Source organism: Lepus europaeus, chromosome 2, assembly GCF_033115175.1.
Source record: "Lepus europaeus isolate LE1 chromosome 2, mLepTim1.pri, whole genome shotgun sequence".
NCBI classification, from domain to species: Eukaryota; Metazoa; Chordata; class Mammalia; order Lagomorpha; family Leporidae; genus Lepus; species Lepus europaeus.
The window spans coordinates 143298452-143324295 of NC_084828.1; the positions used below are offsets into that span (position 1 = coordinate 143298452).

General features: G+C 39.2%; 1 protein-coding gene across 2 annotated transcripts in view; it reads left to right on the forward strand.

Annotated features, from left to right (window-relative positions):
• PIK3CB (phosphatidylinositol-4,5-bisphosphate 3-kinase catalytic subunit beta) overlaps positions 1-25844 on the forward strand; it is a 168745-nt gene that overhangs the window by 79334 nt on the left and 63567 nt on the right. For both annotated transcript variants that reach the window (XM_062214065.1, XM_062214058.1), the window contains exons 5-8: positions 2916-3095; positions 5763-5933; positions 7362-7439; positions 25533-25784. In XM_062214065.1, the coding sequence (XP_062070049.1) occupies positions 2916-3095; positions 5763-5933; positions 7362-7439; positions 25533-25784 (681 nt within the window). The remainder of the gene's footprint in view (positions 1-2915; positions 3096-5762; positions 5934-7361; positions 7440-25532; positions 25785-25844) is intronic.

The window sequence follows — 25844 nt, forward strand, 5'->3', positions numbered from 1 at the left end:
TCTTCTATCCACTGGTTCACTCCTGAAATGGCCGCATGGGCCAAGGCTGCATCAGGCTGAAATCAGGATCATCTGGATCTCACACATCAACGCAAGGGCCCAAGCACTTGGACCATCTGCTGCTGCTTTCTCAGGCACATTAGCAAGGACCTGGATTTTAAGTGGAGCAGCTGGGACATGAACCAGTGCCCATATAGGATGCTAGTATCACAGGCAGCAGCTTAACCCACTCTGCCACAGTGCTGGCACCAGGGACCCAAGTTCTTGAGCCATCACCCTTTGCCTCTCAGGCACAAATGAGCAGGAAACTAGATGAGAAGTGGAGTAGCACTCTGATATGAGACGTGGACACTGCAGGCAGCAACTTAACCTGTCATACCACAAGGTCTTGCCCTGAAAAAGATAAAAAAATTTTTAAATTGCCACAGAAAAATTTAAAACTACTGGAGAAGAGGTTGGCATCTTTCAGTGTGTGAAGCTGCCACTTGGCATCCATGTCAGGATGTTTGGCTTCTGATCCAGCTTCTTGCTAATTAACCTAGAAAAGCAGCTAATGATGGCTTAAGTAGCAGGGTCTCTGTCACCTATGTGGGAGACCTTGATGGAGTTCTTGCCTCCTTGCTTTAACCCGACCTAGGCCCAGCTGTTGCAGCCATTTGTGAAATTAACCAGTGGGTGAAAGATTGATATCTCTCTCTTTTTCTCTCCCCCCACCTCATTCTGCCTTTCAAACAAATAAATCTTAAAAAAGAAAAACAGGACAAAATAGATGTGAAATAACTACGGTAGTAAGTTTAAGTTTTAAAAAGTTTGAGGGGCTGGCACTCTGGTGCAGTGAGTAAAGCCACCACCTGCAGTGTTGGCATCCCATATGGGCAATGGTTCGAGTCCCAGCTACCCCACTTCCGATCCAGCTCTCTGCTTTGGCCTAGGAAAGCAGTAGAAGATGGCCCAAGTCCTTGGACTCCTGCACCCACGTGAGAAGAAGCTCCTGGCTCCTGGCTTTGGATCAGCACAGCTCCAGCCATTGCGGCCATCTGGGGAGTGAACCAGCAGATGGAAGACTTTTTCTTTCTCTCTCTCTTCTGCCTCTCTGTAACTCTGCCTTCCAAATAAATAAAGAAATCTTTCAAAGTTTGAACTGGTTGCTGGCATTGTGATGCAGTGGGTTGAACTGCCACCTGCAACTCCAGAATCCCACATGGACTCCAGTTCAAATCCTGGGTGCTCTACTTCCAGCTCCTTGCTGATGCACGTGGGAAAGCAGCAGAAGATGGCCCAAGTATTTGAGCCCTGCCACCCATGTGAGAGAACAGGATGAAGCTTCTGCCTCCTGACTTTGATCTGGTCCAGGCCCAGCTGTTTTGGTCATTTGGAGAGTGAACCAGCTGATGGAAGATCTCTTTTCTTTGTGTTTCTTCCTCTCTCTCTAACTCTGGTATAAATAAATCATAAAATAAGTTTGATATACCTTGTAGAAATGGGAGATGATTTAATTTAGTGGAAAATACTTCAAAATCATTGTCAATGCAGTACATAGAATTTTATAGCAATTTCAGTTTTCCATAGGTGGGCTTTCTAAGATAGGGAACTTCTCATATCTGTATATTGTCAATATAGTGGGAACATACTTTGCTAGATTATGAGAGGTTTCATTTATTATTAACCTATAATATCTGTTTGTGCCATTGAACTTTATGATGAATGGTTATGATAGTGCATCATCCCAATTGTGTCTTCATTTTCTGTTGATTAAAGTTTATTTGTTTATCCTTACATGTTTGTAAAATTGCAGAAAATAATTTATAGTTTAATTGATATAGTGTGTATTTTTTGTTCTAATGACAGATATCTTAGTTTTTTTCTTTTTTTAAGATTTGTTTTATTTATTTGAAAGACAGAGTTTTAGAGAGAGAGAGAGAGAGAGAGAGGCCTTCCATCTGCTGGGTCACTCCCCAAACGCCACATTGGCCAGAGCTGGGCCAATACGAAGCCAAGAGCCAGGAGCTTCTTCTGGGTCTCCCATGTGGGTGCAGAGGCCTAAGGACTTGGGCCATCCTCTGCTGCTTTTCCAGGTGCATTAGCAGAGAGCTGGATTAGAAGTGCAGCAGCCAGGACTCGAACCTGCACCCACATGCGATGCTGGTGCTGCAGGCCAGGGCTTTAACCCACTGCGCCACAGTGCCGCCACCTCTCCTCCTCCCCCCCCCAGTTTTTTCTTAATATGGGTTAAATTTGAGTAGCTATAGGTTCAGTATCTTTTTAAAAAAAAAAATTATTCATTTATTTGAAAGTCAGAGTTATAGAGAAGGAGAGTCAGAGAGAGAGAGAGTGAAAGAGATATCTTCTATCCCCAAGTGGCCCCAATGGCTGGAGCTGGGCTAATCCAAAGCCAAGAGCCAGGGGCTGCCTCTTGGTCTCCCACATGGCTGCAGAGGCCCAAGCACTTGGGCCATCCTCCTCTGCCTTCCCAGGCATATCAGTAGGGAGCTGGATCGGAACTGGAACAGCCTGGACTAGAACTGGCGCCCATATGGAGTGCTGGCATCACAGGCGGCAGCTTTACCCACCATGCCACAGTGCCGGCCCCTCAGTATCTTTTTTTACAAAAATAATGTTCACTGGAAGAATTCATATGGTGTACTACCTGATGGTAAACTTTAGTTTAATGTCAATCCTATCTGTGGAAGCTGTGACACTCAGGTAACAAGATGGCTTGTATGTTATCAGAAATATTAACAAGTTTTTCATGAGCATATTTTTAGGATATAGAAAAATTTACTGGATTATAAAATGTGAAGATGCTCTTAAAGTAGATATGCACATTTAAAATACTATTGCATAGTAATTATAATAGTGGTTTTTCAGCACAAATATAAAATTTATTGCTTCTTTTCTCTATCTTCCGCTTTTAGGATGTATTTAGTTTTCAAGTGTCTCCTAATATGAATCCTATCAAAATAAATGAGTTGGCAATCCAAAAACGTTTGACTATTCACGGGAAGGAAGATGAGGCCAGCCCCTATGACTACGTGTTGCAAGTCAGTGGACGAGTGGAGTATGTATTTGGTGATCACCCACTGATTCAGTTCCAGGTATGTGTATTCACTGTCAGAAAAATATATCTATGTGTGTGTATATTCTGATGTTTCAAAAATGTGTTTCTACAGAACAACATTTGGAAACTATAGAATATTGTACAGAATTAAATAATAAACATCTATAATTATACTTCTGAGATAACCATTGTTAACATTTTGGCATGTTTTTGTCAGTTTTATTTGCAGTTATACATATTTTTGGAATAATGATTATTTATATGAATGTGTGTATCTGCATCCTGGTTTTTGATGGTTTCAGTTAATGTTATAATTATTTTATTATAGCATTATAAATTCTACACAGAATTCATTACAGCTTCCTACTATTTTATCACACAAACCTACAATTTAAATGTGAAATATTCTGAGTGTTTTATTAGTAGTCACTAATTGAATTTGATTATCAATTAGCTAGGTAAAGTTATATTGTGTATTTTCACTGTGAATCGGAAAATATTTTAATTTCTGTGTAACATTTATGTCCATAGTCTTGCTCCTATTTTTTTATTTCCATATATGTTAGGAATTTTGCAGGCATTTGATTGTCAGTCTTTCTTAATCTTCGAGGTGCTGATTTGTTTTTATTTAGTTATCAATTCTTTGTGTATATCCTTTATGTAAGGCACTGAAGTGCCTCAGATTATTTTTGAAGTAAAGAAGAGACATGCAGAACAGTACCCTTTCCCCACAGAGTATGCTACTTAAAAAACACGTTCTGGCTTTACTTTCAAAGACCTTGAAAAATATTTATTATGTAAGGAATAATAGACTAAATGCCAAGTTAAAGGTCAATAATAACATGACTTAATTCTGTGATCTTGTGATACTGTTTTATTTTATTTGATTAAAATTTATTTTTATTTATTTGAAAGGCAGAGCTACAGACAGGGGAAGGGTGTGGGGGGTCCAGATTGAGATTGAGATCTTCTATCCTCTGGTTCATTCACCAAATGGCCGCAATGGCTGGGGCTGGGCCAGGCCAAAGCCAGGAGCCAGGAACTTCTTCCATGTGTCTCCCATGTGAGTGCAGGGCCCAGCACTTGGGCCATCTTGGACTTTTCCAGGTGCATTAGCAAGGAACTGGATCAGAAGTAAAGCAGCTAGATCTCAAACCAGTTCCCACGTGGGATGCCAACATCAGAGGCAGCTGTTTAACCTGCTACAACACAGTGCCAGCCCCTGTTTTATTTTTTTTAAAAGATAGATTCAGGCATGCCAAATATAAAATGTGTCTCCTTGAGAATAAGAAGCTGTAATTTGAATTTTTATACATTTATTGGAGAGGGAGACAGACATAGAAACAAACAGAATGAAAGCTCCACCTCCTGATTTGGCTCCCAAATGCTGAAGCTGGGACCCAGGGATTCAATCCAGGTCTACCATGTGGGAGACCTGATCCTAACTTGAACCATCACTGTTCCCTCCCAGGGTGTGTGTTAGCAGGATGCTGGAGTCAGGAATTAGAGCTGCTCACTGAAACCATTCACTCTGTGGGACACAGGTTTTGTAACCTCTGGTCTAAATACTCAGATCAAATGGGATTTTAGCATGTATTGAGGTTTCTGGTATGGTCCTTAATTTTTTTAGTTAGTAGATAGAAGTTTTAGGAGTAGTTATAACTTTGGTTCACAGCTTTGGAAGCTATGGAATTTTGATAGTAGACATAAGAAGGAAAATGAAAAGTGCTTGGTGGGCAGCATGGAAGAGTTGACGTCTCTTCTTCATGTTCTGCCATCATTTGAGTGGCTTCCTGCTTTTTTAATTTAACACTTCTTTTTACCTAAATAATGAGATTGCATGCTTTACTAGCAATTATCATTTATTAAATACAAATTAAAATACAGGCATGTGTATATTTTCCTCCAGGGTCACACTGTATAAAAAAGAAAACAAAAAAATACACACAATGTAAGCAAAAGAATGAGAGAAGTGGAACTTAGTGAAAAGTTTTTTGAAAGAATGCATTTATCATAATGTTCACGGAATTCTCCCTGAGGCATTCTGGAAGTTTTTAAAATTTGAAATAAAATTATTTTTAATGGTTCTGAATTGAATATATTGAATCCCTTTTGAGTCCATTTAGGGAATTTATTCTGTGAGGAACACATTGGATTACTCTATGGCTTGTTGTGAATCTTTGGTGAAGCTTCTTTTTTGTATACCTCTGGAGAGTCCCCTGATTTCATCAAAATAAAACAACAAGCTGTGATGACCAGCACGTTTTTGCTGGGGATGTTGTTTGCCTAGAGTCCTGTCCTATAAACTGGCCACCTCAGAGATCCGTAAGAAATTATGAATCTGCCACGTGTGAACCACATGTTTACCTTTTCTGACTGATTAGCATCAAACAAGTAGATTTCAATCCAGTACATTCAGGTACTAAATGTGTAACTTAACACTTCTGAATTTCATCTTTAAGCTGTTAAATGGGAGTAATCTTTCTCGTAAGGTGTTATAAAGATTAGCTGTAACATATAACTTGTGTCCAGCTCAGTTCTTAGGTACTTGAGTACATATTGTGATTTGAAATCCTCATAATCTTAGTATCAAGTTGTTGTTTATCGTAAACTTTCACAGTGTACTTGATGTAGTGTTGTTTAGCTTAATTTTATTCTGTGGTTTCAGTGTTTGTTTGAAAAATCTTCTTTCTTACCACTGTAGTATATCCGGAATTGTGTAATGAACAGAACTTTGCCCCATTTTATACTTGTGGAATGCTGCAAGATCAAGAAAATGTATGAACAGGAGATGATTGCCATAGAAGCTGCCATAAATCGAAATTCATCTAATCTTCCTCTTCCTTTACCACCAAAGAAAACACGAATTACTTCTGTAAGTTTCATATGTGAACCTTTAGTAACCCCAGAAGGCATGTGATTTTGTTAGTTTGTGTGCTTAAGTCTCATACTTCTTTTCTTTGTCCACTTCTCTTTCTGTGAAAGCCAATACATGTTTGCCAAAAATCTGTCACCATATTTTACAAATTATCTTTCTAACTATTTTTTCTTCATTATGCTTCAAATATATGCAAATATGCCATTTATATTTTTGTCATTTATAAAAGTTAGATTTGCCAGGCCGGCGCCATGGCTCACTTGGTTAATCCTCCGCCTGCGGTGCTGGCATCCAATATGGGTGCCGGGTTCTAGTCCCAGTTGCTCTCTGCTGTGGCCCAGGAGAGCTGTGGAGGATGACCCAAGTGCTTGAGCCCCTGCATCCACATGGGAGACCAGGAAGAAGCACCTGGCTTCTGGCTTCAGATCGGCGCAGCGCCAGCTGTAGTGGCCATTTGGGGAGTGAACCAATGGAAGGAAGACCTTTCTCTCTGTCTGTCTGTAACTCTACCTGTCAAATAAATTTAAAAAAAAAAAGGAAGATTTGCAGAAGTGGTTGAATTCCCACTATATTACATTTCTGCCAGCCTAAACATGGTAGTGTTCAAGGTGTAATTTGCTTGTATTCTTAATATTGACTTCTTTTAATATTAAACATGTATCGAGGCCGCCGCCGTAGCTCAACAGGCTAATCGTCCGCCTAGTGGTGCCGACACACCGGGTTTTAGTCCCAGTCGGGGTGCCGGATTCTGTCCCGGTTGCCCCTCTTCCAGGCCAGCTCCCTGCTGTGGCCCGGGAGTGCAGTGGAGGATGGACCAAGTGCTTGGGCCCTGCACCCACATGGGAGACCAAGAGAAGCACCTGGCTCCTGCCTTCAGATCAGCGTGGTGTGTTGACTGCGGCGGCCACTGGAGAGTGAACCAACGGCAAAAGGAAGACCTTTCTCTCTGTCTCTCTCTCACTACCTACTCTGCCTGTCAAAAAAACAAACAAACAAAAAAAACCCATGTATCGAAGGCACTGTTTTCTCTAGGATACAATGTATTTAGATACAGTAAATTCTAAATTTGTGTTCATTTGAGCAGTTAACATTTTATAATCAAGTACTCAATCTTTACAAATTTTTTAACTGCTCCTTGATAATACTATCTGCAAATTAATATGGGTGATCTGTTCATCCCAAGCCATTGCTCTTTGTTGATGATTTTTTTTAGTGACATCTCTTAGCAGTGGTGGAATGTTGGATATATTTTTCTATGAAAATCAATTACTAGTAAAGATGCTTACTTTAATACATGTGATTCTCAGTTGCTAATAAAGAGCTCATTTTCATAATTTTGTCAGTAGACATGAGAATTGATAGTAGATTTCATTGTCATAGAATATTCGTTTCATTAAAATACCTCTTCTTTTTTTTTTTTAACAGCATGTTTGGGAGAATAATAATCCATTCCAAATTGTCTTAGTTAAAGGAAATAAGCTTAACACAGAAGAAACTGTAAAAGTGAGTACTTTATTAAGATTTGAATTTGCCCTGTGCTCCATTATTTTAATATGGATATGTTCAGTAGCATCACATTGGAAGTTGAATTTTACCTGTATTTGTCAGTTTTATGAGATGGAATATGACAATTTATAATAAGACTATTGAGAATTTTTGTTTGAAGTATTCTTAGACTACAGCTCTATTGGAAAAATTTGCATGATTTTTGCAGTATGTATTACATAGAAGAAGTTGTTTTAGATCAGAAACTTAGAAATGAAATTTTAAGCCAAAACTGTAGGTCACATGTTTCTGTGTAAACTTACTCTCAGCCTTGCTTAGAGCTGCATTCACCCTCTCCTCTCAGCCTTTCTTTCTTTAAACTTGCTGAGCACAGACAAATGTAATACCATTTCCTGGAAGAAAATAGATGGCTCCATTATAGACCACAAGTTGTTAACACATGGGAATTTATTGCACAATCCCACACAATTAAATAAAGACCTACCAAGGCATTTTGCCTCAAAGTGTAAAACATGCATTTTTCCTATTTTGCCTGGCAAGAAATTAAGTGAATAGACTTGTGATCTAAGAAAAAGATTCATTTAGTTTCAGATGTTTGTTGGCATGAGGACATATTTTGGACCACCTTGTCAAATATTACTAATGACTTAATTTTGCTTTTGTACATGGACATTAAATATTCTTTGGGAAAAAATGGAAAGGTGGCTGTATGGATCCAGAGATGGGGGAAAATGGAGAATGTAGGTCAAAGTTTACAAAGATACAGGTCATTTGGAAAAATAATTCTTTAGGCTATGTATAGATCCAATGTACAACATAAGGACTATAGTCAGAATTGTATGCTGGAAATTTGCTAAGTTTGTATTTTTGGTACTCCCCCCCCCCAAAAAAAAAAAAAAAAAAAAACCAAAGGGGTAACTCTGTGAAAATGGATATTTAAATCTATTTGACTGATCACTATACTGTGTATATGTATATTAAATCATCATGTTGTACACCTTATAGATATATATGCAGTTTTAAAAAGATTCTTTGGATAGCCTTTATCAAAGGATTTGCTCTTAAATTCTCAGCTAGATTATTCTTTTGGGATGAGTGTTTATGGTCAGTTAGCAATTTTTTCTTAGTTTTTTTTTTCTTTTAAATTTTTTACTTTTTCCCAATTACAAAAGTGTAGTATGATTGTTGGAACAAATAAAACCACATCACAAAATGTACTTATCTTTCTTTTCTGTCTCTTTATCATTAGAAGGAATTCAAACTCAGCAAACCTTGAGAGTGTCAAAAATGTTTATATACATATAATACATGCATACACAAATATATGCAAACATATGGCATGGGGAGTAAAGAGATTGTGGTTATTTTTATTTTATTTGTTAATTGGTTGGATTTTGTTAAGGAGATAGGGATGATACTATATAATTGTTCTGTAACATGGATTTATTCACTTTATAATGCATTTTGAATGCTACTCTGAATTTATAAATATCCATTAGAGTTTCTGTAAGCGACTCTTAAGTTTACATAAGAGTTTCTATATTGAAAAGGTAGAAATCACAAATAGTCAAGTCTTATCTTCAAATTATGGGGAATATAATACTGTATATTATCATACATATGGTTTTGTTCACTGTTGTGTATGTACAGATGTATATTTACAATGAGAATTCCTAATTGTTGTTCCTATTTGTTAGGTTATCATGTTTGTCTTCTGTAGATAATTTAACCTTTCTCTAATTTGTTTAAATGACCACTCTAATACTAGACCTTATATCTCCTATTTTTCATTTTTCCTGGATTTTTTTTTAAGATTTATTGTTTATTTGAAAGAGTAACAGAGAGGAGGAAGAAGCAGAGATGTCTTTCATCAGCTGGTTCACTCCCCAAATGGGCACAATGGCTGTGGCTGAACCAGGCTGAAGCTGGGAGCCTGGAATTCCAGGCTTCCCATATGGGTGGCAGGTGCCCAGGTACTTGGACCATCTTCTTGTGCTTTCCCAGGTGCGTTTGTAGTGAGCTGGATCAGAAGCAGAGTAACCATGACTTGAACCTGTGCTCTGAAATGGGATGGCAGCATAGCAGGCTGTAGCTTAACTTCCTGTGTGCAACACCAGCCCCTTTAATTTTTTTGTAGTTGATATTTCACTATAACCCTTTATTATTTAGTTTTTGTCCCCTGAAGAGAATCACAGAAGCCTTCACTGCATGCTTTTTATTGTTCTTAAGCATTATGCTCTATTTATTTTCTAAATTTTTATTTATTATCTATTGCAGTTTATTAGAAATATTTATTTGTTTATAAATTTATTATTACAAACAAATGTAATGAATATAAGTAAATTATAAATTTATTATTTATTATTAAAATAAATTTATCAGTTTATTTATTAGAAAGATGGAAGGAGGGGGGGGGAGAAGGGAGGAAGGAAAAAAGGCAGGGAGGAAGGGAAGAAGGAAGGAAGGGCAATCAGCCATTCACCAGTTAACTCCCCAAATACCAGAATAGCTGAGTGTGTGTAGGTCAGAAGCAGAATTGGGACTTGAACCTGGGACTCCAGTATGGGAAGCAGTTGTCCCAGACAGCATCTTAACTGCTGCATCAAACACCTGCCACCGATATGCCTTGTTTCTTTGTCTGGTCAAATGCCTAAAACCATTGACATTTGATATCCATAGTTCTTGCTGACTTCTATCAGCTTTTTGTTATTCATGATCATATGTTCACAGAGAGGATTAATGAGCTTAAGAAGACATGTATTGTTATTTTTAAAGTTTGTTTATTTTTATTTATTTGAAAGGCAGAGCAATGAGGGATTGGAAAGAGAGAAACAGAAAACCTCTATCAAGGGATCTTTCATTCACTGTTTTACTTCCCAAATGCCTGCAACAGCTAGTCTTTGCCAGGCCAAAGCCAGGAACCAGAAACCCCATTTGGATCTCCCACTTAGGGGACAGAGATCCAAATACTTGAGCCATCATCCCAAGGTGTGCATTAGCAGGAAGCTGTATTGTAAAGCAGAAACAAGACTGGATCCCAGGCATTCAGATATGGGATACGGGCATCTCAACCAGCAGCTTAACTCACTGTGTCATATCGCCCATCCCATGACATGTATTATTTAATTTTATCTCCCCACCCTACCCCTTCTAGCTCTCTTTTTCTTTTTCCTCCCCTGTTGGAATGTATAGTTGAATTTGAGTAAGTTAAATTCAGTTATGACTTGACTTCCTTGTATATAAACCTTGCTTTTTGTAGGTTATGAGCTTTTGTATAATGTTAAAGCGAAGTTTGAAAGAAGTAGCAGCTTTATATCTTTTTTCCCAAACATTTCCTTCCCGTAGTATCTTGGTTAGGACTTCCTGTGCAGTGTTAAATAGAAGTGGTGAGAACTGGTATATTACTCAGGGTTCTTCAGAGAAACAAACCCTAAAAGACCCAGGAGAGAAGCGGCAAACCCAAAAGAGCCAATGGTTTAGTTCCAATCTGAGTCTGAAAGCTTGAGAACTAGGGGTGTTGATGATGTAGTTTCCTGTTCTAAGATTGGCAAACTGGAGACCTGGAAAGAGCTGATGTTTCACTTTGAGTCTGAAAGCAAGAATAAAGCAAATATTCCAGTTAGAAGGCAGTTAGGGAGAATTCTCTCTTATTTGGGGAAGAGTCATTTTTTTTGTTCTACTCAGGTGTTCACGTATTTAGGCCAGGCCACACTAGGGAGGTCAATCTGCTTTACTCTGTCTACTGATTTAATCACATCACGAAACACCTAGAATATTGTTGGGTCAAATATCTGATTCCCCTGAAGCTTGATCAAGTTGACATGGCACTTCAAATTAACCATTGTTGTGGACATCCTCATTTTGTTCCTAATATTGAGGGAACGTATTATTCAAGAAATTATCTTCTGCTCTAGTTTGTAGAGAATTTTTATCCTGTAAATATGTTGTATTTTGTCATGTATTTTTTCTGCATTTGAGATGATCTTGTGGCTTTTATGCTTTATTTTGATAATTTGATTGACCTTCAAAAGTTGAACCAACCTTATATTTTTTAAGTAAGTCCCACATGGAAAAGGTACATTGGCCTCTTTATATATTGCTGAATTTATTAATAGTTTGTCAAGGATTTTTGTCTTTGCTTGTGGGAAATATTGATTCACGCTTTTCTTTACATATAATGTCTTTCTTTGATTTTGATATCAGAATAATATGCAGCCTTCCCCTCTCCCTTTTTTGAACAAATTTATGTAGGATTGGTGTTATTTCTTCCTTAAATGTTTGATGAAATTTACCCAAACCCTGCGGGTCTTGAGTTTTCTTTGTGGGAAAATTTTTAATTAAAAATTTAATTTTTTCAATGAATATATTAAATAGTCATATTTTTCTTATTCTGTTTTCAGTTTTGGTAATTTTTCTTTCAGAGAATTTGTTTTGTTTAGTTGTTACTTTTATTTGCATAAAATTCATTCATAGCCCTTTATATTAGTTTTGTATTGCTACTTAACAAATTAACATAAATTTAGGAGTTTAAAGCAATACTTATTTATTAGCTCACCAGACATGGAAACTGTGTTCTTGGAAAGATGAAACCCAATAGTAACTTGGGTTGCATTACTTTCTGAAGTCTGTGGGGAAGAATCTGCTTCCAACCTGACTCAGATTGTTGGCCAGATCTGTTCTTCGTGGTTGTAGATCTGAGGACTGCATTTTACTGTGTTATTTGATACTGCTCTCAGATCCTTCCCTTGTGATCATCTCAGTTTCAATCCAGAAACAGTTTTATAAACATTGAATTCTTATGCTTTGAATCTCTTGTCAGGTTGAGCCCTAGTTCCGTTTTAAGGGACTATTCACCATATAGGTCAGGCTTATTATTGAAGATAATCTCCTTTCCTAAAACCAGCTATAACATAAAACATAACATAATAAAAAAAGTCTAATCTGTCATATTTGCAATCCCAAAGTTCATACAAGGCACATGACTATGCATATACAGATGTCTGTAGTGCAAATGCCAGGTGTTCAGTGCCAGCAGGCACTTGAATGTCTTCAGTCCTGTGGGGAGTGCTTGGAGTTCTTTAGTCAATGGCTTTGTGGTCAGTTTTTTCCTGACTTTGTGGTATTTTTGTATTTCACTAGTAGCCTTAACTCAATATTGTCCAAAATCTAGGAGGTGGCAATAATGGCAGACAGAGAAACCATAAGAAGCCCTCTAGGCCGGTGCCGTGGCTCAACAGGCTAATCCTCCGCCTTGCGGCGCCGGCACACCGGGTTCTAGTCCCGGTCCGGGCGCTGGATTCTGTCCCGGTTGCCCCTCTTCCAGTCCAGCTCTCTGCTGTGGCCAGGGAGTGCAGTGGACGATGGCCAAAGTCCTTGGGCCCTGCACCCCATGGGAGACAGGAGAAGCACCTGGCTCCTGGCTTCGGATCAGCGCGGTGCGCCAGCTGCAGCGCGCTGGCCACGGCGGCCATTGGAGGGTGAACCAACGGCAAAAGGAAGACCTTTCTATTTTTCTCTCTCTCTCACTGTCCACTCTGCCTGTCAAAAATTAAAAATAAATAAATAAATGAAGCCCTCTAGTTACAGCTCTAGTAGAAAAGGAGTCTTCTGACTCTTAGAGTACAGGTTTCACTCTTTTCCTTTTCTTTGTTTATTTTTCTTTTTTTCTATTCTCATTTGTCCCAGTCTCTAAACAGTACTGTGGCAGAAGCAGCAGTGGTAGCAAGGGCAGCAGCAACAGTTGTGGGAATAGGTAGGAGCCGAAAACCCAGTGTTGAATCTTCTGCTCCAGTGAAAGGAATTACAGTCCCAAGAGAATGGAGTAACTCCCCATTGGCCTTTCCCCATCATACTATCCTTCAGTGTTAACCATAACAGTGTGAAGTATGGGTAAATAAAGCCTTATGTCTTGGTTCCATAACAAGTAAAGAAGAGCCCCAGGCAACCAAGGAAGAAGACTGGAGAGTGGGAGAAGCTTGGAAAGAAATCTTTTAAAGTTATTTATGCTTATAAATTTGTTCATTAGCTGCACATAATAGGATCTGAGTTTTAGTAGCTTATATACTTTGAGAACTAAATTGTGGGTTAAGCCATTAGCCAAGTCTCAGACTGGTTAATGTTTGGTCACACATAGGAGATGCAAATAACTCTGTAAATGATTTGGAAACTCAGCTGGTGTTGAAACTACAGCTCACATAGAGTCTTACTGAATTTTCATCTGAACCTAATCATTGTCCTCTAGCACTAAAATATCAGCATTCTCCAAACAAGATTCAGATCTCCCAACATAATGGTCAGATTGTCTGGAATACAATTCATATTTACTTGGCATATAAAGAACTGGGAAAATCTCAAATTGAGTGGCCAGTGTTAGTCAACAGATGTCATGCCGAGACAATACAGATGTGGTGATGATTTTACAGAGACCTTAAAGCAGTTATTATAAAAATCTTCTAATGACTAAAGGCAAACACAGTTGAACAGAATATGAAAAATGACCAAGTATCAGGCAAGAAATAGAAAATTCTCACATATGGATGCATCAAATGGAAAATTTAGAACTGAAAAATACAATAACTAAACTTAAAATTCACTGAATGTGATATGGGCCTGGTATCTTAACCTTTACTTCAAGTTCTTGCCCCCACAGAGATAAGAATTCAGACATGATACAGTATACAAATGAGGGCAGGATTTATCTAAAAGAGATAGTGAGAGTGAGAACATATATTCACACCCCATCATGATTGGACCAGACAGTTGCTGGAAGGAGAGAGAGGGAGAGAAGGCCAGAGGGGAATCCCCAAGCATGGTCATGGTAAAAGAGGACCCTCTCCCCCATCATTTTGTGAAGTAGGTAATGGTGCCTTAATTCAATAGACAAATAGAGTGGGATCTTAACATGTATGAAGCTTTCTGGGATTCTTATGACCACTGTATGGAGACATAGGTGCATCCTGGGAAGGTAGGCATATCAGATTGACAGGTGAAAGCATAAAGTTACAAGGCAAGGCTGGCCAAGATTCCAGGTCACCTATTTCTATCTAATGCCCTGCCTAGTTTCCCCATATCAAATGGACTAAATAGCACAATGGAAATGTCAGTGAACTTAAAAATTACTCAATAAATTTTTTCCAGTTAGAACAGAGAAAATAATAATTGAGTGGAAAAACTTCCTAGAAACTCAGGGACCCATGGAATAGTACCAAAAAGTCTAACATTTATGCCATCTGAATTTTAGAAAGAGTATAATTCAGGAAAGCTATCTTTTTTAAAAAGGACTTTTTAAAAAAAATTTACATATTGGGGCCATTGCTGTGGCAAAGCTGGTAAAGCTACCGCCTGCAGTGCCGACATCCCATATGGGCACTGGTTCTAGTCCCAGGTGCTCTACTTCCGATCCAGCTCTCTGCTATGTCCTGGGAAAGCAGTAGAAGATGGCCCAAGCGCTTGGGCCCCTGCACCCATGTGGGAAGACCCAGAGGAAACTCCTGGCTCCTGGCTTTGGATTGACACAGCTCTGGCCATTACAGCCAACTGGGGAGTGAACCAACAGATGGAAGACCTCTCTCTGCCTCTTCTTCTCTCTCTGTGTAACTGACTTTCAAATAAATAAATAAATAAATCTTTTAAAAAGTATGTATTTATTTGAAAGAAAGTTACAGAGAGGCAGAAGCAAGAAGAAAGAGATCTTCCATCCACTGGTTCACTCCCCAGATGACCTTAATGGCTGGAGCTGAGCCAATCCAAAGCCAAGAGCCAGGAGTTTCTTTCAGGTCTCCCACGCAGGTGCAAGGGCCCAAGCACTTGAGCCATTTTCTACTGCTTTCTCAGGCCACAACAGAGAGCTGGGTTGGAAGTGGAGCAGCCAGGTCTTGAACTGGCACCCATATGGGATGCTGGCACTATAGGCAGTGGCTTTACCTGCTGTGCCACAGCACCGGCCCCTATATATTTATCTTTCTATCTATCCATATGTAGATATGGAAAGAGATATCAGAAGAAAATTGCATCTTAATCTTTTTATCTCCCTGTATCAGGGCCTGAAACAATAAATATTTGTGCAATGAATTGACACATTTTTAAAAAGATTTATTTATTTTTTAAGGTCTTAAAAGATTGATTTATTTTTATTTGTCTTAAAAGATTTATTTATTTGAAAAGCAGAGCATCAGAGATGGGGAGGGGTGGAGAGAGAGGACATCCACTGGTTCATATCCCGGACTGGGCCAAGCCAAGGCCAGGAGCCAGGAACTCCATCCTGGGCTCCTACATGGTTAACAGGATCCCAAGCATGTGAGCCATCTTCAGCTGTCTTCCTAGATGCATTAGGACAAAGCTGGATCAGAAGCAGAGCAGCGGGCACTCAAACCAGCATTCTGATATGGGATGCTGATATTTCAAACAGCAGCTTAACCTGCTATACCACAGTGTTGGCTCCAGTTAATCCATTTTTACTGTAAACATTTCTAACATCTTCAGAATCCTTAGTTAAAGGTCACACAGAATTCCACTAATAATCCAGAATAAATCTATGTCTTTACAAGTTGTAATATAAGAACAAAATAATAAGATATAATACTAAATAATCTGTCCTCAATTCCTGGCACAGACATCTTAAAAACCCTTATGATTTCTTAAATGATAGGAGCATCTCATAAGATTTGATCTAATCCCCAGTTCCTTTCACAAGAGTGTCTAAAGCTCACGGAAATCTGGGTAGTTACAGCAGTGGGCTTTCTTATATATTAATGAGAAATTCATGCCTGAAAGTCCCTTCTAGGATTGGGACTGTTTGCTAGAGATACCAACCATGTGAATAGAAGATTGGAACTTTGATCCCTACCCTGTAACTTATGGAGTGAGAGAGGCTAGAAATTGACTTAAACACTAAGACCAATGATTTAATGGACTACATCAACTTAATGGAACCTCCATCAAAATCCTAATCAATGGTGTTAGAAGGGCTGTATCACATGCTGACAAGGTGGTGTACCCCAGTTCTATGAGACAGAAGTACAGGGCTTAGGACCCTTCTGGACTTTGTCCTGTGTACCTTTTTTATCTAGCTATTCTTTTGTATCCCTTGAAACATCCTTTATAATAAACTGGTTAATGTGTTTCTTGAGTCTTGTGAGCCATTGGAGTAAATTGTTGAACTTGAGAAGGGTGCTGTAGGCAGAAGTATGGTAGATTGAGTGCTGTAGATTCAGTGGAAGTACAAGTGACAAAGTGGAACATGACAGTTGTCATCTGAAGTGAGGAAAGTTTTATGGAACTAAAAACCTACATGTGTTACTCCATGTGGTGTCAGAGTTGAGAGGTAAGACACTAACTAGTGTCAGGAGAGTTGGAGAATTGTTTAATGTGGGGGAAACCTCATATAAATGATATCTAACATATGTGTCTATAAGAGAAGCAATTTTTACCTTTTACAAATTATGCGAAATGATACCACTTCATGAAAATGTGAGAATTTAGCCTGTTCATGCTACTACTGATCTCTTTTTGTGTCTAATACCTAAAGGCAAAAATGTAGTGGATTTTGACCATATTGTGGAACAAGAAGGAAATTAAAGTGTTGATGTTGTGAAAAAAAATTCCTAACTTGTCCAACACAGAACATATTTAATTGGTGAGTACAGGAATACAGTCTGTGTGTTGGCTTGGCACTTCCCACTGTAGTACAGTGGCAAGTCCTTTGCATGACAAAGCCTGACTTCTGCTCTCCTAATGTTTTCCTTAGGCTTATGAAAAAATTGTCTTTTTGGAAGTTCACAAAAGTTGAATTAAAAAAATATGACTGTGTGAAGCTTGAAAGTACTTTAAAGTTCTTTCCTTACTTTTCAGAAGACTAAAGATGCAGACAAAGGAAATAGAACAATTTTTACAAAAGTACATGTGATACAGCTTTAGAGAGTGAATTTTCTTTTTCTTTCTTTCTTTCTTTTTTTTTTTTTTGAAACCAAAAACTTTTGTGTTTGCAATCATGGGAGATTCCAAATTTAGAAAACAAAATTTTTATCATCTTATTTGAATAGTATATCATTTTGTTGACTCTCGTTTGTTATCATTTATGAACTTTCATCATTTTAATGAATAAACCAGCAGAGTTTTCAGAGATCTTAATGACTTGGTGTTAAATAAATCACATTTTTTAAAAAAAGATTTATTTATTTATTTGAAAGTCAGAGTTACACAGAGAGAGAAGGAGAGGCAGGGAGAGAGAGGTCTTCCGTCTGCTGGTTCACTCCCCAGTTGGCCACAATGGCTAGAGCTGCACCAATCTGAAGCCAGGAGCCAGGAGCTTCTTCTGGGTCCCCCTCGTGGGTGTAGGGGCCCAGGGACTTGGGCCATCTTCTACTGCTTTCCCACGCCAAGGCAGAGAACTGGAATTTTCTGAGTATTTTAATTTAAATTCCATATACAAAATGTGACAAATCATGTCTTGAAGTATAAGAATTAAATAGCAGAGGCAGTGCTGTGGTGTAGCTGGTAAAGCTGCCACCTGCACTTTTGGAATCCCATATGGAGGCCGGTTCAAGTCCCGGCTGCTCCACTTCTGATCCAGAAAGATTCATTCTGTGAGAGACCAAATCAATTCAATCTAGGTATTTTATATATACTGTGTCATGGATTGCTTTATCATTAATTGGATGGTAATATTTGGACTTTCCAAGGAAATAAATATAGTACATTTTTGAGGAAATTCTGTATATATATATATATATATATATATATATATATATATTTTACTCAAAACTGGGTTTGGGGTAGGATTAGGCAGCAGACATTTTATTGTATCTATTTAAGATCAAATATATACTCATAGGAGATTAATGTATATATATTTTGATCATCATGTGAGCCTAGAGTAGGGTTAAAATCATCTTTCGCATTTCATGGAGAGTGTGATGTGTCAACTGCCTGTGAAATACCCTGCATTTTTTTCAAGATGAAAACTATTTTTCAATCCTCTCCTACTCATTCTGTACCTCCTAGCCCTTGTAACTTCACTGCCTAGTAACAGTGGTGTATGTCTAATCAGTAAGTCTTGGATTCTGATTTTTATATTAGGTATATAACTTGTTCTCTCATGTAACTTACTTTCCTTGTAAATAGCAATGAAACAGTATGTCATTGTTCTCACGTTTTGTAATTTCTAAATAGATTGACAGGACACATCTTATGACACTTTATCATCTGCAAGTAATAGAAAACTGACCAAAAAAGTAATATAACTAGGGTTTTTTAAAAGATTTTATTTATACTATTTGAAAGGCAAAGTGGCAGAGTGGGAGAGACAGAGAAAGAAAGAGATCATTCATCCACTGATTCACTCTAGAAATGGCCATAAGAGAGTAAGCAGCAATTGGTTTGAGAAATGAAGAAAAAAGCAAGAAACAGTTTTTGCAGTGATAAAATAGTTATCGTACATTTGAAATTGATCAGGCATGGTGCTGGTTTGCCCCAAAATGGAGAAAAAGCAGGTAACTAGGTTTAACCAGAGTTTGAACTTAAAGCTAAGTGTGACAGAAGAAACGATAGGTGCTTGGAGAGCTTTGGTGAGAGAAAATGGAAGACAAAGCTGATAAAGAAGTAAAAAGTGGTGCTGGTTGATGATAGACTTTAATGAGTGTAAGTTTTCTTGTGGGAGTGTTGGGTGAGTTGGGAGGGATGTTAAGTGGAAGATAATGTGTAAGAATTAATGATTTTGAGGGCTAGGCTGTGATGCAATCAAATTCAGGGTGTAATTGTGCAGCCAACAGGGAGAGGAAGTATCTAGTGGCGATCCTGAGGTGAGAGAACTCAGAAGTCAAATGACTGATTCAGATGTGTGGACCCTGCCTCAATACCACTTAGTGATTTTTCTCTTCTTTCTTCATAGATTAGAAAGCAGTTATTGGCGTCTTCCTTAGAAGAAGTTGAAAAACTATACCCCCTTTGCTTATGATCCCAAATATTTTTCTGATTCTTAGCTTCTGTTAGTTTCGTGTGCTACCCATGGGTGCACCAATTTGTGTCCCAGCTGTGGCCTGGGAAAAGCAGCAGAAAATGCCTGAAGTGTTTGGGTCCCTTCCACCCCCGTGGGAGACCCAGGTGAAACTCCTGGCGTTGGCCTGGTCCAGTGCTGACTGGTAGCTAGTTTTTTTTTTTTTTTTTTGACAGAGTGGATAGTGAGAGAGAGAGACAGAGAGAAAGGTCTTCCTTTTGCCGTTGGTTCACCCTCAAATGGCCGCTGCGGCCGGTGCACTGTGCTTATCCGAAGGCAGGAGCCAGGTGCTTCTCCTGGTCTCCCATGCGGGTGCAGAACCCAAGAACTTGGGCCATCCTCCACTGCACTCCTGGGCCATAGCAGAGAGCTGGCCTGGAAGAGGGGCAACCGGGATAGAATCCGGCGCCCCAACCGGGACTAGAACCCTGTGTGCCGGCGCCACAAGGCGGAGGATTAGCCTGTTAAGCCACGGCGCCGGCCTAGCTAGATCTTTTTTAAAAATGCCATTTATTGTAATCTTAAGCATGATTGACCAGCTAATGTGTTTTATTTCTTTTTTTAAAGATTTATTTATTTATTTGAAAGTGCACAGAAAGAGAGGCAGAGAGAGAGAGAGAGGTCTTCCATCCACTGGTTCACTCCCCAATTGGCCAAAATGGCCAGAGCTGTGCCAATCCAAAGCCAGGAGCCAGGAGTTTCCTCCAGGTCTTCCACGTGGGTGCAGGGGCCCAAGCACTTGGACCATCATCCTCCACTGCTTTCCCAGGCCATAGCAGAGAGCTGGATTGAAAGTGAAGCAGCTGAGACTAAAACCAGCACCCATATGGGATGCTGGTGCTTCAGGCCAGGGTCTTAACCTGCTGCGCCACAGCGCCGGCCCCAATGTGTTTTATTTCAATGAAGCTTCACAACAACTCTGAGGTAGGTTCAGCTATTATCCTTATTTTCTTTTCTTTCACTTATTTAGCTCTAAATGTCTTTATTTCACCTTTATTTCCTTTTTTTAAATTATTTAACAAATTTTTGTTTAACATGAAATGCTTGTGCATTTTATGGGATACAGTACAATATATCAATACAAATGCTGTATAAACTAGTAAAACCAGGCAACTTGTCTTCCCATTTTCGTGTAATTTTTTGTGTATTTGGAACCTTCCAGCTTCTTGCTTTCAGTTCTTTGTAGTATATAATACAGTTCAACTATAGTTGAACTATAGTGTTGTCAACTATAGTGACCCACTGTGCTGTGGAACACTAGGACAGTGATTCCCTTTTCAAGACAGTGTCTCACTGTTGCAGCATGTGCTCTTGGGGCTGTTGAAGGGAGAAGCTATGTGAAGTCCTTCTCTGATACAAAGCTATTGTGTATGTTCCAGGTAGCTCTCTTTGCTGAGCTCCAAGTCGGTGATGACTGAAGTTGCCGGTGTCCAGCGTCCCTGGAGATGGGTTCTGCTGGGGCTCTACCATGTACCCCTGCCCCTGCAATGGGGACTCCTCCTAGCTGTGGGGCTGGGGTTGAGGTTGTCAGCGGGCTTTGTTTTTTTGCTATGTGCCCATACCAGGTCTTTGTGTCCTGTGGAGTTCCTGTGTCTCCTTTGCTGAGTTCCAGTGTTGTCTCTGAGGCACGCACTCAAAATGCAGTTACTTACTTGTTACTTGGTTCTTCTCTGTGGAGGAGACTAATGCTAGGTACCTCTAATCAGCCATCATCAGCATTTGTGATCTTCATTTAAACAGAGAGAGAGAGGCACACCTCATAAAGAGAGAGAGAGAGGGGGGGGGGGGGGAGGGAGGGAGGGAGGGAGGGAGGGAGACCTAATAAAGCGATGCTGCCCCAAATCCTAACACTTGAAAGTGATAGAACTAGGGTATAATAAAATTGAGTTTATCTGAGAAAGCAGTGTTCTTAGAGAGCTGCCTCTGTCAATTTTTGTGTTTTACGAAGTTGTTTGGGAGTTTATTTGTGAGTTTAGTTTAAATGAATGGATCCATATTGAGTATATGTCATGCAAGCATTTTATTCATGTGATTAAAGCTGTGAAACAGATCATTTCTTCATTGTGAAAGAGTTCTGTAAAGATGATACAAACTTTGATGATGGGGCTGATTCTTAATTGCTTAGGAGAAAAAATGTTTTAGATCAAGTATAAAAATTAGAAATGAAATGTTAATATATCTTCTCTTGTTCCTATTCTATCTAGTCATCTGTCTTCATTGTTAAAATACTAGTAGGGTTGCCTTTTTCTTATAATTTGATACTTTGAGTACAACTTTTAAGGTAGCTAACAAAGATTTTTTAGGAGTGTGGTTATATAAATCTTCATAATTTTCCTTGGTTTATAATTTTTACAAACCAAAAATGAAAGATGTGGGATGATACAAGCATGAAACTGGCTATTTAAGGACAGGGAGAAAAACCTGAATGGTTGTTTTTAAAAGCAGTGCCAAAAATCATTTCTATTTTCATTTACATGCTTATTAAATCTAAAGAGTTTTATATTGAGTGTAGACATTTTGGTGTTTTATTTGTACATAGGATTTTTTTTTTTTAAGATTTTATGTATTTATTTGAGAGTTAGTTACAGACAGTGGGAGGTAAAGACAGAGAGAAAGGTCTTCCTTCCGTTGGTTCACTCCCCAAATGGCTGCACCGGCCAGAGCTGCGCTGATCCAAAGCCAGGAGCCAGGAGCTTCCTCTGGGTCTCCCATGTGGGTGCAGGGGTCCAAGGATTTGGGCCATCCTCCACTGCTTTCCCAGGCCACAGCAGAGAGCTAGATGGGAAGAGGAGCAGCTGGGACTAGAACTGGTTCCCATATGGGATTAACCTACTGCACCATGGCACCAGCCCCTGTATATAGAATCTTAAAATTAAACTATCTAGCCATTTTATGATACTTTCTGACATTTTTCAAATATTTAATATATGAAATAAAACCACAAGTCTTTTAAGGGTACAGAAAGTCACCAATATTCCTGCAGCCCTACTGCAAACTGCCTCTATTTTCATCTTTACAGTCACCATATGACCATGGCTTTTAATAGTGATTTGTGTTACATAGTTTTTTAAAAATTTTTATTTTAAGATATATTTATTTATTTGAAAGGCAGAGTTAGAGAGCGATCTAGTGTTTACTGGTTCACTCCCCTGCAATGGCTGGGGCAGGCCAGGTTGAAGCCAGTATCCTAGAATTCTGAGTTTCCCACATGGGTAACAGGAGCCCAGGTAACTACTTGGGCCTTCTTCTATTTGCTTTCCCAGGTGCATTAACAGGGGGCTGAATTGGAAAGGGAGCAGCTGACTCTGGAACCAGTGCCCATATGTGATGCCGTGTTGCAGATGGTAGCCTAATCTGCTGCACCACAATGCTGACCACTCAGTTTTTCATTTAAGATTACATCATAAATCTGTTTTGCCATTGTATAAACATGCCATTGTATAAACATGATGGAGTGAAAGTAAAAAACATAAAGGTGTCTAAGTGGATGCTGGTTTTGTTGTCATGGTGGTAGAAAATATAGGTGATTATGGTTAGTTAGCTTCTAAAGAAGATTTTCTTTTGAGTTTAATGTGAGAGAGACTTTCACAAGTTTATAGCCTGCTGAAGTGGAAGATTTTTCCAATATAGAGGATCAAAGGAGCAAGGCATAAGTACTTGAGGAATTGGGGTAAAATGTGACAAGGGGATTGAATAGAAGGAATACTCTTATTTTTCTTGAATTTGAAGGGACTCAACTGGTATGTTAAGATATAAATTCACAATGGCTTGCATATTTACTGTAAGTGTTTTTAGCAAATGCCTTCTAACCCCTATTTAGTCTTTAATGTGTTTCAGTAACCTGTATTCCTGATAACCAACTTTTTTACTTTAGCTTATTTATTTATTTATTTATTTTTGGACAGGTAGAGTGGACAGTGAGAGAGAGAGACAGAGAAAGGTCTTCCTTTTGCCGTTGGTTCACCCTCCAGTGGCCGCTGCGGCCGGTGCACGGCGCTGATCCGAAGGCAGGAGCCAGGTGCTTCTCCTGGTCTCCCATGGGGTACAGGGCCCAAGCACTTGGGCCATCCTCCACTGCACTCCCTGGCCACAGCAGAGAGCTGGACTGAAAGAGGGGCAACCGGGACAGAATCTGGCACCCCAACCGGCACTAGAACCCAGTGTGCCGGCGCTGCAAGGCGGAGGATTAGCCTGTTGAGCCACGGCACCGGCCTGCTTAAATTTTTTTAAGATTTATTTGTTTGAAAAACAGAGTGGTAGTGGGGAGATATCATAGTGTAATATTTTTCATAAGTTTTAATCTCATAATTGTAATATTATATATATTTATAATTTTAAAATCGATCCTACTTTGTCAATATTTAATTTTTTTATTTGATGTTTTCATATCTATGAATGGATACTCTTTGCTATTTATCCTCTTTTTTCAAAATTGACATTCATAAAAACTTTCTAAAATTTATTTATTTCAAAAGGCAGAGACAAAAACAAAGAGGGAGATCTTCCATCTGGTATTCACTCCCTAAATGACCACAACAGCTGGGGATGGGCCAGGCTGTAGCCAGGAACTGGGAATTTCAGCTGAGTGTTCCATGTGCGTGGCAGGTACCCAAACACTTGGCCCATCATCCGCTGTCTCCCAGCATGTGCATTCCCAGGAAGCTGTGTCAGAAGAGGAGGCAGCACTAGAAGCCAGGCTTCTGGTGTTGGGTGCAGACATCCCAAGCTGCAGCTTAATCTGCTGGCCACAACACCCAGCACTGGTGGTGTTTTTAATTCTGCTTTTAGCACAGATTTTTAAATTGGAAATAATTAGGTCACAGTTTTTAAAACAAATATGCACACAAGACTGAGTATAATTTTCTGGGACATTTTATATATATGCCCTGTGTCACCCTGGACCTGGTCCTTTACAGAAAATGTGAGACACATGTTGTAGGATAATTGTATATTATGAATAGAATATCTCTAGTTGCTTATGACATAGAATGGCAAAAAATTCCTAAGTTATTTAGAAGTAGGAAGAAACCTTGGAGCCTCTAGATCCATTCTTTCCCATCCATACAAAAGTCCCACAGCAATGAAGTCCATGGGAGTAAGCATATGACAGCAGTTTTATACTTCTTGTCTTGATTTCTTTAGACCTCTTTAATAAACTCTTGTGACCTCTGGCCTTTGGGCCAGTATTTTGGTGATTTTTGTAGCTTGTCTACTTAGTAAGGGAAAAGAGATTAAACTAACCAGTTTAATGAACAGCATACAGATTAATTACAGTCTGATGGTCTGTGGCCAAATATACTTTCAAAAAGTTGTTGTGCTGCTTCTCCCAGTATAAAATTCTTCATTCTTCGAAATAGAGATGTTTTGAAACTGGTGTTGTGGTGCAGCAGGTTAAGCTGTCTGCCTGTGATGCCAGTATCCCATATGAGCACAATTCAAGTCCTGGCTGCTCCACTTCTGATCCCACTCACTACTAATGCAGAGGATGGCCCAAGTGCTTGAGCCTCTGCCACCCAAATGGGAGACCCAGATGGAGTTTCTGGCTTCTGGCTTCAGCCTGGTCCAACCGTGGCTGTTGCAGCCACTGTGGGAGTGAACTAGTCGATGGAAGATCTCTCTATATGTCTCTCCCTCTCTTTTTGTAACTCTGCCTTTCAAATAGATAAAATAAATCCTTAAAACAAAAACAAAAACAAAAACAAAAACCATACAGATGGGGATAGCACTGTGGCATGGAAGATTAAGTCATGGCCTGCAGCACCAGCATCCCATATGTGCTCCAGTTCCAGTCCCAGCTACTTCACTTCCAATCCAGCTCCCTGCTGATGTGCTGGGGGAAACCATGGAGGATAGCCCAAGTCCTTGGGCCCCTGCACCCATGTGGGAGACCCGGAAGAAGCTCCTGGCTTCAGATCAGCCCAGCTCCAGCTGTTGTGGCCATTTGGGGAGTGAACCAGAGGATGGAAAGACCTCTCTCTCTCTCTCTAACTCTGCCTTTCAAATAAATAACTAAATCTTCCAAAAAAAAAAAAAAAAACATAGAGCTGTTTCACTTTTGTGGTATTTATGATTCTGTTCTTTTGTCTTCTCCATTACAGGTTCATGTCAGAGCTGGTCTTTTTCACGGTACCGAGCTCCTGTGTAAAACCATCGTAAGCTCAGAGATATCGGGGAAAAATGATCACATTTGGAATGAACCATTGGAATTTGATATTAATACTTGTGACTTGCCAAGAATGGCTCGATTGTGTTTTGCTGTTTATGCAGTTTTAGATAAAGTGAAAACAAAGAAATCAACTAAAACCATTAATCCCTCTAAATATCAGACCATCAGGAAAGCTGGAAAAGTGGTAATGACATAATAAATTCTGAAAATTGTTTTATGTAATAAGCTGATTGTAATACTGTTT